At 43.7% G+C, this 12228-nt stretch overlaps 1 protein-coding gene across 1 annotated transcript; it reads left to right on the top strand.

Moving 5' to 3' along the window:
* Positions 1 to 379: 379 nt before the first annotated feature.
* On the top strand, positions 380 to 10014 carry LOC308154798 (P-selectin-like; the record flags this gene model as incomplete). Its single annotated transcript, XM_080528018.1, has 22 exons — positions 380 to 758; positions 1022 to 1126; positions 1256 to 1447; positions 1886 to 2077; positions 2585 to 2773; positions 3210 to 3395; positions 3561 to 3665; positions 3799 to 3990; positions 4429 to 4620; positions 4839 to 5027; positions 5502 to 5687; positions 5853 to 5957; positions 6087 to 6278; positions 6726 to 6917; positions 7133 to 7321; positions 7757 to 7942; positions 8110 to 8190; positions 8509 to 8706; positions 8896 to 9093; positions 9531 to 9644; positions 9821 to 9842; positions 9954 to 10014. 22 exons carry the CDS (start codon positions 380 to 382, stop codon positions 10012 to 10014), a joined length of 3645 nt encoding a protein of 1214 aa, XP_080384144.1.
* Positions 10015 to 12228: the final 2214 nt, after the last annotated feature.

Raw genomic sequence — 12228 nt, 5'->3', positions numbered from 1 at the left:
TCAATCAATCAACATACATTTGTGTATAAGGGATATACAAATATATATTTGTGAGTGCAAATATCTGTTTCTCCCTGTGTCTCCAGTCTTTCAAAAATTATTTGCTAGTGTTCCTTTTCTCAAACAAATATATTTTGTATATCTGCAGGACTTTTGCTTTGGATTACAGCAAGGCCATGGAGCCAGCACCACCAGATGGATCTCTCTTTCCCTTCTTTTCTCAAGTAAGCAAAACATGTACTAAAGATCTTTATTTTTTTCTGTACACAACACAAAGAAAAGAGAACAAACCTGAGTAGGCTGATGAAGTCATTATGCCTTCATCGTGTGTATCACAGACTACTAATATGCATGTTTTTATTATCCCTCAGTGCTGTGCATGTGGAGCAATGTGGAGGGTTGGTCCTACCATTACTCCAACACCATCATGGACTGGCAGACTGCTCGAAACTGGTGCCAGGGCCACTACACTGACATGGCGGCCATCCAGAACCAAGAGGAGATCTCCCACCTGAACAGCATACTCCCCAAGAAGGACAAGTACTACTGGATAGGGATCCGCAAAGTCCAGGGTGTGTGGACCTGGGTGGGGACCAACAAGGCTCTAACCGACGAGGCAACGAACTGGGCCAACAAAGAACCCAACAACAGCAAGAACGACGAGGACTGTGTGGAGATGTACATCAAGAGGCTGACGGACGTCGGAAAGTGGAACGACGAGGCGTGCTCGAAGCGCAAGACGGCTCTGTGCTACACAGGTGAGTTGGTGGTGTTACGGTACACTCACTGGGTGAGAAGAGCATTTCTCAAGTCTCATATTTAGTTTTTTTTCTGTCAAAGAGTATACACTGTACACTGTACTGTGCACAGACAAGGACCTTTGCAGTGCTAGTAAAAACCACTTTGCCCTGACAGACATCCTTGAAGCTACAGTATAACACATGAAAAAAAAACATGTATGACAAATGTATGATTTGGATGAGGGTCATTTAAATGAAACCTTCCTCTCCTGTGTCTATAGCCTCATGCCAGAGTGACTCCTGTGACCACGGAGAGTGTGTAGAAACCATCAACAGCCACCTGTGTGCATGCTCTGAGGGCTTCTATGGAGAGAAGTGTGAGAATGGTAAGAAAGCACGGTCATGAAATCTCAGTATATTTTCAATATGCTTTTAATGTACACAGTATACGGACCATTGTTCTATCAAAGGTTAAAGTCTGAGCCAGTTTTTTTTCTCCCTTTTTTTGTCTGTAGTTGTGCAGTGTAAGAAGGAGGAGGTCACTGTTCCTGCCCAGGCCAGTGTCAGTTGTTCTCACCCCAACGGGAATTACTCTTATGAGTCCACCTGCCAGTACTCCTGTGAGGAGGGTTACCAGCTGAGCAGCTCAGGAACTCTACGATGCACCGCCTCTAAACACTGGTCAGAACCGCCTCCCACCTGTGAATGTAAGTTAACCACAGCTTCAGGAGCAAGGACAACAAATTAGTATCATTAATTCATAGAATGAAGTATTGACGTTTTTATTTCAGTTGTGACAATTTGAAACATTTTAAGTGCTGTGTATTGTACTGTCTGTATACCTTCTTGGATCATCTTAGTGTCGTGACGTTAGAATTATAAGGTTCTATCTCAATTTTTGTCAAAATTGAGTTTTTTTACATAATCTGATCCATTAGGTGTTTATTAATGCCTGTGTGGTGTTATTTTTAAAATGTTGACATTTTTTAGTTAGTAATTAATAAAATATAAAGGTTCCATCTCACAAAACATAATGGAATGTAAAAACTCTCAATAACTCTGAACTGCCCTAAACAGAGATAGAATAGAAGCTCACGGTGTGTTAATAATGTGTCCTCCTGTATCCTTCTCCTCATCTCCCCCAGTGAAGGAATGCAGGGAGCTGCATATTCCTGTGAGTGGCTCCATGGACTGCTCCCATCCCCTGGGTGCGTTCAGCTACCGGTCCACCTGTGCCTTCAGCTGTGAGGAGGGCTATGTGCTGGTGGCCTCCAGCTCTGCTAACCTGCAGTGCGGAGCCTCGGGAAACTGGAACGACTCACAGCCTCAGTGTGCAGGTACGGCCTGGGATGTGTTCTATAGTTCAACGACAACGCAAACCCTACTGCAGTTGTTGTTGTTAAAAATGTCATGCAATATCCATTTGAGATGTAAATGTCAGTTATAGTTTTGCAGGTCTGTCAAAATCAGTCAATCAATCAAATGAATGAATGGTCTTTATTGTCATTGCTATAGTACAGGTACCAAACAACGAAATTTGGGAGGGGGGGCTCCCCTGGTGCTAGGAAAGAAAGAAAAACAAAAAAAAACAAGAAGGGAAAGGAGCTGGTTTACATAAATAAAGGCTATGTACACTATCCACTATACTATACTGTACAGATAAGACGACTAGGGTTGTCATATTGCACATAGTGTTATTGCACATTCATTTAAAGTGTCGCAGTTTGCAGGCTTGAAATTTACACATTTGTGCCTCAGCACTACACCTGATTTTTTCCCCTGAATTGAAACGTTTAAGACCTCACCCTTGACTTTCCTCCTGGTCTCCTCTATCTGTCCTGTAGCCAAATACTGCCCTGATCTACACGACCCAGAAGATGGTTCTATGACCTGCGGAGAAGACGTGGAGATGCGCTTCAGCTTCGGATACAGCTGCAGCTTCAGCTGTGCGGAGGGTTTTCGCCTGCAGGGGGCGAGCGCATTGTCGTGCACGGCTGCAGCCACATGGAGCGACGAGCCGCCACGCTGTGAGGGTAAGGAGGAAGTACTTTAGGAAGCTCTATACTTTAACACTAGAACAGCCATGGGTGGGGTCATTTGACCCTGTGAGTATATATTTTTGTATATATCTTTGCACTCTATCACATTTCAGGCCCCTCCTTTCATGACTTTTCCTCGATCAAAATTGCATCAGGATAAGTTAGTATAAAGCTATTTTGCCGTTTTTCTGTGTAGGAGGCAGGCTAATTTACAAGACGGCCAACTAGTGGTCCTTGTGTGTAAATAGCAGCGTACCATTGTAAAGACTATGGTCATTTGACCCCCCGAGGCGGCTCTTATAGTAGGTAAAAAGGTGTTCTAGTGTTAACATCTTGAAAATAGTCGTAATTTACTGGGCCCATTGGATTGCTGTGAATGCAGACTGCTGCACTGGTTAACTGTTGTCCTCTCTGTGTGTTTGTCCATCAGCTATCAGGTGCATGGAGCCAATGAGAGGAGCTCACCTGCACACTGAGTGTAACGGAGCCCCGGATGAGTTATGGCCCACCTCTACCTGCAGGTTCAGCTGCGATGCAGGCTTTCAGCTGCAGGGTGCAGCCAGCATACAATGCACAGGGGCGGGAGAGTGGAATACAGACACACCCACCTGTACAGGTACAGTAATACCTATGCTATATGTCTGACCTCTAGTAAAAACCACTTTGCCCTGACAGACATCCTTGAAGCTACAGTATAACACATGAAAAAAAAACATGTATGACAAATGTATGATTTGGATGAGGGTCATTTAAATGAAACCTTCCTCTCCTGTGTCTATAGCCTCATGCCAGAGTGACTCCTGTGACCACGGAGAGTGTGTAGAAACCATCAACAGCCACCTGTGTGCATGCTCTGAGGGCTTCTATGGAGAGAAGTGTGAGAATGGTAAGAAAGCACGGTCATGAAATCTCAGTATATTTTCAATAATTATGCTTTTAATGTACACAGTATACGGACCATTGTTCTATCAAAGGTTAAAGTCTGAGCCAGTTTTTTTTCTTCCTTTTTTTGTCTGTAGTTGTGCAGTGTAAGAAGGAGGCGGTCACTGTTCCTGCCCAGGCCAGTGTCAGTTGTTCTCACCCCAACGGGAATTACTCTTATGAGTCCACCTGCCAGTACTCCTGTGAGGAGGGTTACCAGCTGAGCAGCTCAGGAACTCTACGATGCACCGCCTCTAAACACTGGTCAGAACCGCCTCCCACCTGTGAATGTAAGTTAACCACAGCTTCAGGAGCAAGGACAACAAATTAGTATCATTAATTCATAGAATGAAGTATTGCCGTTTTTATTTCAGTTGTGACAATTTGAAAATGTTTAAGTGCTGTGTATTGTACTGTCTGTATACCTTCTTGGATCATCTTAGTGTCGTGACGTTAGAATTATAAGGTTCTATCTCAATTTTTGTCAAAATTGAGTTTTTTTACATAATCTGATCCATTAGGTGTTTATTAATGCCTGTGTGGTGTTATTTTTAAAATGTTGACATTTTTTAGTTAGTAATTAATCAAATATAAAGGTTCCATCTCACAAAACATAATGGAATGTAAAAACTCTCAATAACTCTGAACTGCCCTAAACAGAGATAGAATAGAAGCTCACGGTGTGTTAATAATGTGTCCTCCTGTATCCTTCTCCTCATCTCCCCCAGTGAAGGGATGCAGTGAGCTGCATATTCCTGTGAGTGGCTCCATGGACTGCTCCCATCCCCTGGGTGCGTCCAGCTACCTGTCCACCTGTGCCTTCAGCTGTGAGGAGGGCTATGTGCTGGTGGCCTCCAGCTCTGCTAACCTGCAGTGCGGAGCCTCGGGAAACTGGAACGACTCACAGCCTCAGTGTGCAGGTACGGCCTGGGATGTGTTCTATAGTTCAACGACAACACAAACCCTACTGCAGTTGTTGTTGTTGTTAAAAATGTCATGCAATATCCATTTGAGATGTAAATGTCAGTTATAGTTTTGCAGGTCTGTCAAAATCAGTCAATCAATCAAATCCCCTGAATTGAAACGTTTAAGACCTCACCCTTGACTTTCCTCCTGCTCTCCTCTATCTGTCCTGTAGCCAAATACTGCCCTGATCTACACGACCCAGAAGATGGTTCTATGACCTGCGGAGAAGACGTGGAGATGCGCTTCAGCTTCGGATACAGCTGCAGCTTCAGCTGTGCGGAGGGTTTTCGCCTGCAGGGGGCGCGCGCATTGTCGTGCACGGCTGCAGCCACATGGAGCGACGAGCCGCCACGCTGTGAGGGTAAGGAGGAAGTACATTAGGAAGCTCTATACTTTCACACTAGAACAGCCATGGGTGGGGTCATTTGACCCTGTGAGTATATATATATATATATATATATATATATATATATATTTTTTTTTTAAAAATATATATCTTTGCACTCAATCACATTTCAGGCCCCTCCTTTCATGACTTTTCCTCGATCAAAATCGCATCAGGATAAGTTAGTATAAAGCTATTTTGCCATTTTTCTGTGTAGGAGGCAGGCTAATTTACAAGACGGCCAACTAGTGGTCCTTGTGTGTAAATAGCAGCATACCATTGTAAAGACTATGGTCATTTGACCCCCGAGGCGGCTCTTATAGTAGGTAAAAAGGTGTTCTAGTGTTAACATCTTGAAAATAGTCGTAATTTACTGGGCCCATTGGATTGCTGTGAATGCAGACTGCTGCACTGGTTAACTGTTGTCCTCTCTGTGTGTTTGTCCATCAGCTATCAGGTGCATGGAGCCAATGAGAGGAGCTCACCTGCACACTGAGTGTAACGGAGCCCCGGATGAGTTATGGCCCACCTCTACCTGCAGGTTCAGCTGCGATGCAGGCTTTCAGCTGCAGGGTGCAGCCAGCATACAATGCACAGGGGCGGGAGAGTGGAATACAGACACACCCACCTGTACAGGTACAGTAATACCTATGCTATATGTCTGACCTCTAGTAAAAACCACTTTGCCCTGACAGACATCCTTGAAGCTACAGTATAACACATGAAAAAAAAACATGTATGACAAATGTATGATTTGGATGAGGGTCATTTAAATGAAACCTTCCTCTCCTGTGTCTATAGCCTCATGCCAGAGTGACTCCTGTGACCACGGAGAGTGTGTAGAAACCATCAACAGCCACCTGTGTGCATGCTCTGAGGGCTTCTATGGAGAGAAGTGTGAGAATGGTAAGAAAGCACGGTCATGAAATCTCAGTATATTTTCAAAATGCTTTTAATGTACACAGTATACGGACCATTGTTCTATCAAAGGTTAAAGTCTGAGCCAGTTTTTTTTCTCCCTTTTTTTGTCTGTAGTTGTGCAGTGTAAGAAGGAGGCGGTCACTGTTCCTGCCCAGGCCAGTGTCAGCTGTTCTCACCCCAACGGGAATTACTCTTATGAGTCCACCTGCCAGTACTCCTGTGAGGAGGGTTACCAGCTGAGCAGCTCAGGAACTCTACGATGCACCGCCTCTAAACACTGGTCAGAACCGCCTCCCACCTGTGAATGTAAGTTAACCACAGCTCCAGGTAGCAAGAACAACAAATTAGTATCATTAAATTCATAGAATTAAGTATTGACGTTTTTATTTCAGTTGTGACAATTTGAACAATTTTAAGTGCTGTGTATTGTACTGTCTGTATACCTTCTTGGATCATCTTAGTGTCATGACGTTAGAATTATAAGGTTCTATCTCCATTTTTGTCAAAATTGAGTTTTTTTTACATAATCTGATCCATTAGGTGTTTATTAATGCCTGTGTGGTGTTATTTTAAAAATGTTGACATTTTTTAGTTAGTATTTAATAAAATATAAAGGTTCCATCTCACAAAACATAATGGCATGTAAAAACGTTGACGCTCAATAACTCTGAACTGCCCTAAACAGAGATAGAATAGAAGCTCACGGTGTGTTAATAATGTGTCCTCCTGTATCCTTCTCCTCATCTCCCCCAGTGAAGGGATGCAGTGAGCTGCATATTCCTGTGAGTGGCTCCATGGACTGCTCCCATCCCCTGGGTGCGTTCAGCTACCTGTCCACCTGTGCCTTCAGCTGTGAGGAGGGCTATGTGCTGGTGGCCTCCAGCTCTGCTAACCTGCAGTGCGGAGCCTCGGGAAACTGGAACGACTCACAGCCTCAGTGTGCAGGTACGGCCTGGGATGTGTTCTATAGTTCAACGACAACACAAACCCTACTGCAGTTGTTGTTGTTAAAAATGTCATGCAATATCCATTTGAGATGTAAATGTCAGTTATAGTTTTGCAGGTCTGTCAAAATCAGTCAATCAATCAAATCCCCTGAATTGAAACGTGTAAGACCTCACCCTTGACTTTCCTCCTGCTCTCCTCTATCTGTCCTGTAGCCAAATACTGCCCTGATCTACACGACCCAGAAGATGGTTCGATGACCTGCGGAGAAGACGTGGAGATGCGCTTCAGCTTCGGATACAGCTGCAGCTTCAGCTGTGCGGAGGGTTTCCGCCTGCAGGGGGCGAGCGCGTTGTCGTGCACGGCTGCAGCCACATGGAGCGACGAGCCGCCACGCTGTGAGGGTAAGGAGGAAGTACTTTAGGAAGCTCTATACTTTAACACTAGAACAGCCATGGGTGGGGTCATTTGACCCTGTGAGTATATATTTTTGTATATATCTTTGCACTCAATCACATTTCAGGCCCCTCCTTTCATGACTTTTCCTCGATCAAAATCGCATCAGGATAAGTTAGTATAAAGCTATTTTGCCGTTTTTCTGTGTAGGAGGCAGGCTAATTTACAAGACGGCCAACTAGTGGTCCTTGTGTGTAAATAGCAGCGTACCATTGTAAAGACTATGGTCATTTGACCCCCGAGGCGGCTCTTATAGTAGGTAAAAAGGTGTTCTAGTGTTAACATCTTGAAAATAGTCGTAATTTACTGTGCCCATTGGATTGCTGTGAATGCAGACTGCTGCACTGGTTAACTGTTGTCCTCTCTGTGTGTTTGTCCATCAGCTATCAGGTGCATGGAGCCAATGAGAGGAGCTCACCTGCACACTGAGTGTAACGGAGCCCCGGATGAGTTATGGCCCACCTCTACCTGCAGGTTCAGCTGCGATGCAGGCTTTCAGCTGCAGGGTGCAGCCAGCGTACAATGCACAGGGGCGGGAGAGTGGAATACAGACACACCCACCTGTACAGGTACAGTAATATACCTATGCTATATGTCTGACCTCATACCAAATCCCATAGAAACACTCTAATAATCACATCATTTCAACTGCGATACTAATGAAAGAAATGATCAGATTTAGTTTGTTTTGTTTTGAGGATATTATTCTGACCTTTGTGTGTTGTTCCTCTATCAGCTCTGCAGTGTCCCCCTCCCGAGGCTCCTCTGGGGGGTCGCGTCAGCTGTGTGGCCCCGTCCCTCTCCCCCTCCTTCTCTGGTGAGACCCCCCATCCTTGGGGCTCTGTCTGCACCTTCAGCTGTGATGGAGGGTATGACCACCAGGGGGCCTTGAGTACAGAGTGCACTGGGTCAGGAGAATGGAGCGCTGCCCCCCCCACATGCACAGGTATGTTACCTCTCTCTTTCCCTCCCTCTATCTCTCTGCAGCCATTTAGACTAGCATTTTAAAAACATCAGCTTTAATATATATGGGAATATTTCATTTGATCTTTTTTATTTTTTATTTAAGATGTTATATATTTTAATGACGTCTTTTGGGATAGATCCTGACCTCTGTGTGTTGTTCCTCTATCAGCTCTGCAGTGCCCCCCTCCCGAGGTTCCTCTGGGGGGTCAGGTCAGCTGTGTGGCCCCCTCCCACTCTGGTGAGACCCCCCATCCTTGGGGCTCTGTCTGCACCTTCAGCTGTGATGAAGGGTATGACCACCAGGGGGCCTTGAGTACAGAGTGCACTGGGTCAGGAGAATGGAGCGCTGCCCCCCCCACATGCACAGGTATGTTACCTCTCTCTTTCCCTCCCTCTATCTCTCTGCAGCCATTTAGACTAGCATTTAAAAAACGTCAGCTTTAATATATATGGGAATATTTAATTTGATCTTTTTTATTTTTTATTTAAGATGTTATATATTTTAATGACGTCTTTTGGAATAGATCCTGACCTCTGTGTGTTGTTCCTCTATCAGCTCTGCAGTGCCCCCCTCCCGAGGTTCCTCTGGGGGGTCAGGTCAGCTGTGTGGCCCCCTCCCACTCTGGTGAGACCCCCCATCCTTGGGGCTCTGTCTGCACCTTCAGCTGTGATGAAGGCTATGACCACCAGGGGGCCTTGAGTACAGAGTGCACTGGGCCTGGAGAATGGAGCGCTGCCACCCCCACCTGCACAGGTATGTTATGTTATATATGTTATGTTAAACCTTTAACACGTTTTCACGTGTTTCAGTGTTACACAATGTGTCAGTGTCACTCTCTAGAGTCTAGACAGTAGGTTAAAGACCCTCTCTCTCCTTCTCTCTCTCTCTCTCAAGCGGTGAGATGCCACTTGCTTCAGCCTCCAGTCAATGGCGGTATCAACTGTTCCGTAAATGCCTCTGGTGAGCTCATATACGGCTCAGAATGCTCCTTCACATGTGACCAACGTCACACTCTACACGGACCTGAGGTCGTGACCTGCAACCACTACGGCAACTGGACCAGAGAGGTGCCTGTGTGCAAAGGTAAAGAATGGGAAGAACAAAAACATTCGCATTTTCTGTGAGCTTTTTATTCAACCAACAGATCCAGTTCTCTCAAATGTTTGACTGTTTCTCCTTTTTCCCCACAGCTTCTCCTGAGCCTCTGTGGAACCCCACTACCATGGGTCTAGCAGCAGGGGGCGGTGTGTGTTTATCTGGCCTGTCTCTGGCTGCATGGCTGCTGAAACGACTGAAACAGAAAGGTGAGCAGAAATGGCCACTTCGCTCTACCACTCTCTAATTCTGAGTAATTAATTAAGAATAAGCAGTCTTTTTTTAGACAGACATAATTTATTGATTAGTAAAAAGTTTGTCTCATTTATGATGACTCTATTATTGATCATAATCATCAACGTGTCCTTTCTTTGCCTCCCTCCAGGTAACAAGTTTGATCTGAACAGGTGAGTTTCATTCATGTTTATCATAATAATAAATCAACACACTGTATTTAATTGACATTTCATTGTGTTCAATAGTGAAACTCATCCTTCTCTCTCTTTGTTGCCTTTCAGTACCTTGGACATAGAGGAACCTCCACAGTCCTACAAGAACAGCATTGACAGCCTCATTTAGAGAACAACCAACAAACCACTGATGAATATATGACAACTAAATCAACAACAACAACAATCTCTTCCATCTGTTCACCATGGCCTTTGGCTCCTAGTTTAGTTTTGTCGGTGTCTCTGTGTTTTATGTTTTGTCTGTAAAATTTGTGAAGCGTTCTTGGGTTCTGTGAAAGGCGCTATATAAAACCAAGATATTATTATTATTATTAGTCTACTGAATTGCCATGTGATGAGGTGGAGGTTGAGGTGGAGATGGCATGTCTTCCTGAGTACTGTAGGACAACAGACTGGTTCTGTTTCCTGACTCTGGGAGAGAGATGCTACACACTGACCATACTGACTATGAACATGCTCTATTTTCATAATTCAGGTTGTACTGTAGTAAGGAAACACTGTTGTATTGGGATATTTTATGCTGGGTAATACATGAATGTGCTACAGTACTGTACATACTGTCTGTTCACAAGAGTTTGGGAGATAATATCCCATTATGGGTGACCTACATGTTTTTCTCCCTAAGGGAGTTTTAGTTTGAACACATTGTTCTACAGCCAGCCGACTGTGGTGCTAGATAACCATAATGTATATGGCTGATTCTTCAATAATAACTGATTTGAACAGCACTGTATTGTAATGTCATGTATGATATATTATGATATGTATTATTTTATATATATTTAATATTTACTATTTTATTTTATACTGTATATGTATGTGATTTCAATTTTCAATGCATATCAAAGCGTGTTTTTTCTTATCAAATAAAACGTTTCAATACTGACATCTGTGGTCATGCATGTATCCACTATTTAACATCCAATGCTCTGTTTATGTACAGTATATAAACTATATTCAAATAAAAAAGAAATGACATGATATTATTATATGAACATTATATATATTAACATTATATAAACGTTATATATTATCAACGGGCCAGTAATGTTTTCAGGTAGTGTAGTAATACTGCCAGAGACAGGACCGTTCCACAGAAGCTGGACACAGGCACACCTCTCAACACCTGACACAATGGTACAATCCATACTGTCAGCACTGCTGTTTGTTTCAATCTGTTACGAGACTGGCCTGTTTCAATGACTCAGGTCTTTTAGAGGTCTTGTCTGGGTCATTTGAACATACACATTAATGTCCTCTCGTAACCTGTCCCTCTTCTAAGTGGTGGGTTGTTGTGAGTGATTATATAACACTCTGAGGTATGCTGTGCTCCTTGACGGGGGGTCATATCCATTGCTGTGACACACCATTTCGCAGCAAATCTGGGCCATTGTATTTTCCCCTGAACTTAAGGCAACCTCTCTCTGTCAGCAACTTGGAGGTGGCAGTTGAAATAGATGTCATGTTTAACCTCGGGGTGAAGATGTTCCCACCAGCAGTAGGCTACTTGGGCTCTGTGGTACCGTTGGTGGTGCTGGTACTGTATGTGCTGATCCATTGCACTACATGAACCTTATGAATATCTACCTCTGGGAAAATGATTGGACACTACAATCACAACGGCTTGAAATAGAAATGAACTATGAGACATATTACAGACCTACAGTAGCTTACAGTGGCTCATCTTAGACATCTTTGGCTCCAGCAATCGTCATCATCATAATTAACAACAGCAACAATCACAATAACAAAGACAACAATAACAAAAATAATAATGTAAAGGGTCAAACTGGGAAATGTGTTCTTTTCTATGAATGGGTTTGCCCACTAGCCTTATTCTCTATACTGTTGGGCGGGCATTTCCACTGGGACAGGACAAATAACCGATCACTCATTCAGTCATCACACACCATTCTCTGTAGTGTAAAGTCAACTCTGAAACATCCAGGTATTATATCCAGGGGCGGCTCAATGGCTAAAAGGATTGCATGGGTACATTGACTACAGATAGGAATCAGTAGAGGTATGAAAAACTGTTGCGCAGCCCAAACCAAGCACCATTTTTCTATCTAGCTGAGAGACAACACCACATTATCTCACAATAGCACCAGAGAACGACAGCTCCAGATATGGTAAGTCGTGATTGGGAGCTCTTACTCTCTTCAAACGTGGCTGTACTAACCATAGACTTATGAATAGTAGGTTGTTTTGCATTTCTGAGTGTACTGAATTGATAATACTGTAACAAGAAACTCAACATGAGATTCAGAGTTCTTACTGTACTGTACTGTATATTACTATATTGATCTTATTAAAGAAAAGT

Source organism: Nansenia antarctica (genome assembly GCF_963989245.1).
Source record: "Nansenia antarctica genome assembly, chromosome: 1".
Lineage (NCBI taxonomy): Eukaryota > Metazoa > Chordata > Actinopteri > Argentiniformes > Microstomatidae > Nansenia > Nansenia antarctica.
Note: the sequence above shows the minus strand (reverse complement) of the source record. Positions and strands in the feature narration are given on the sequence as shown.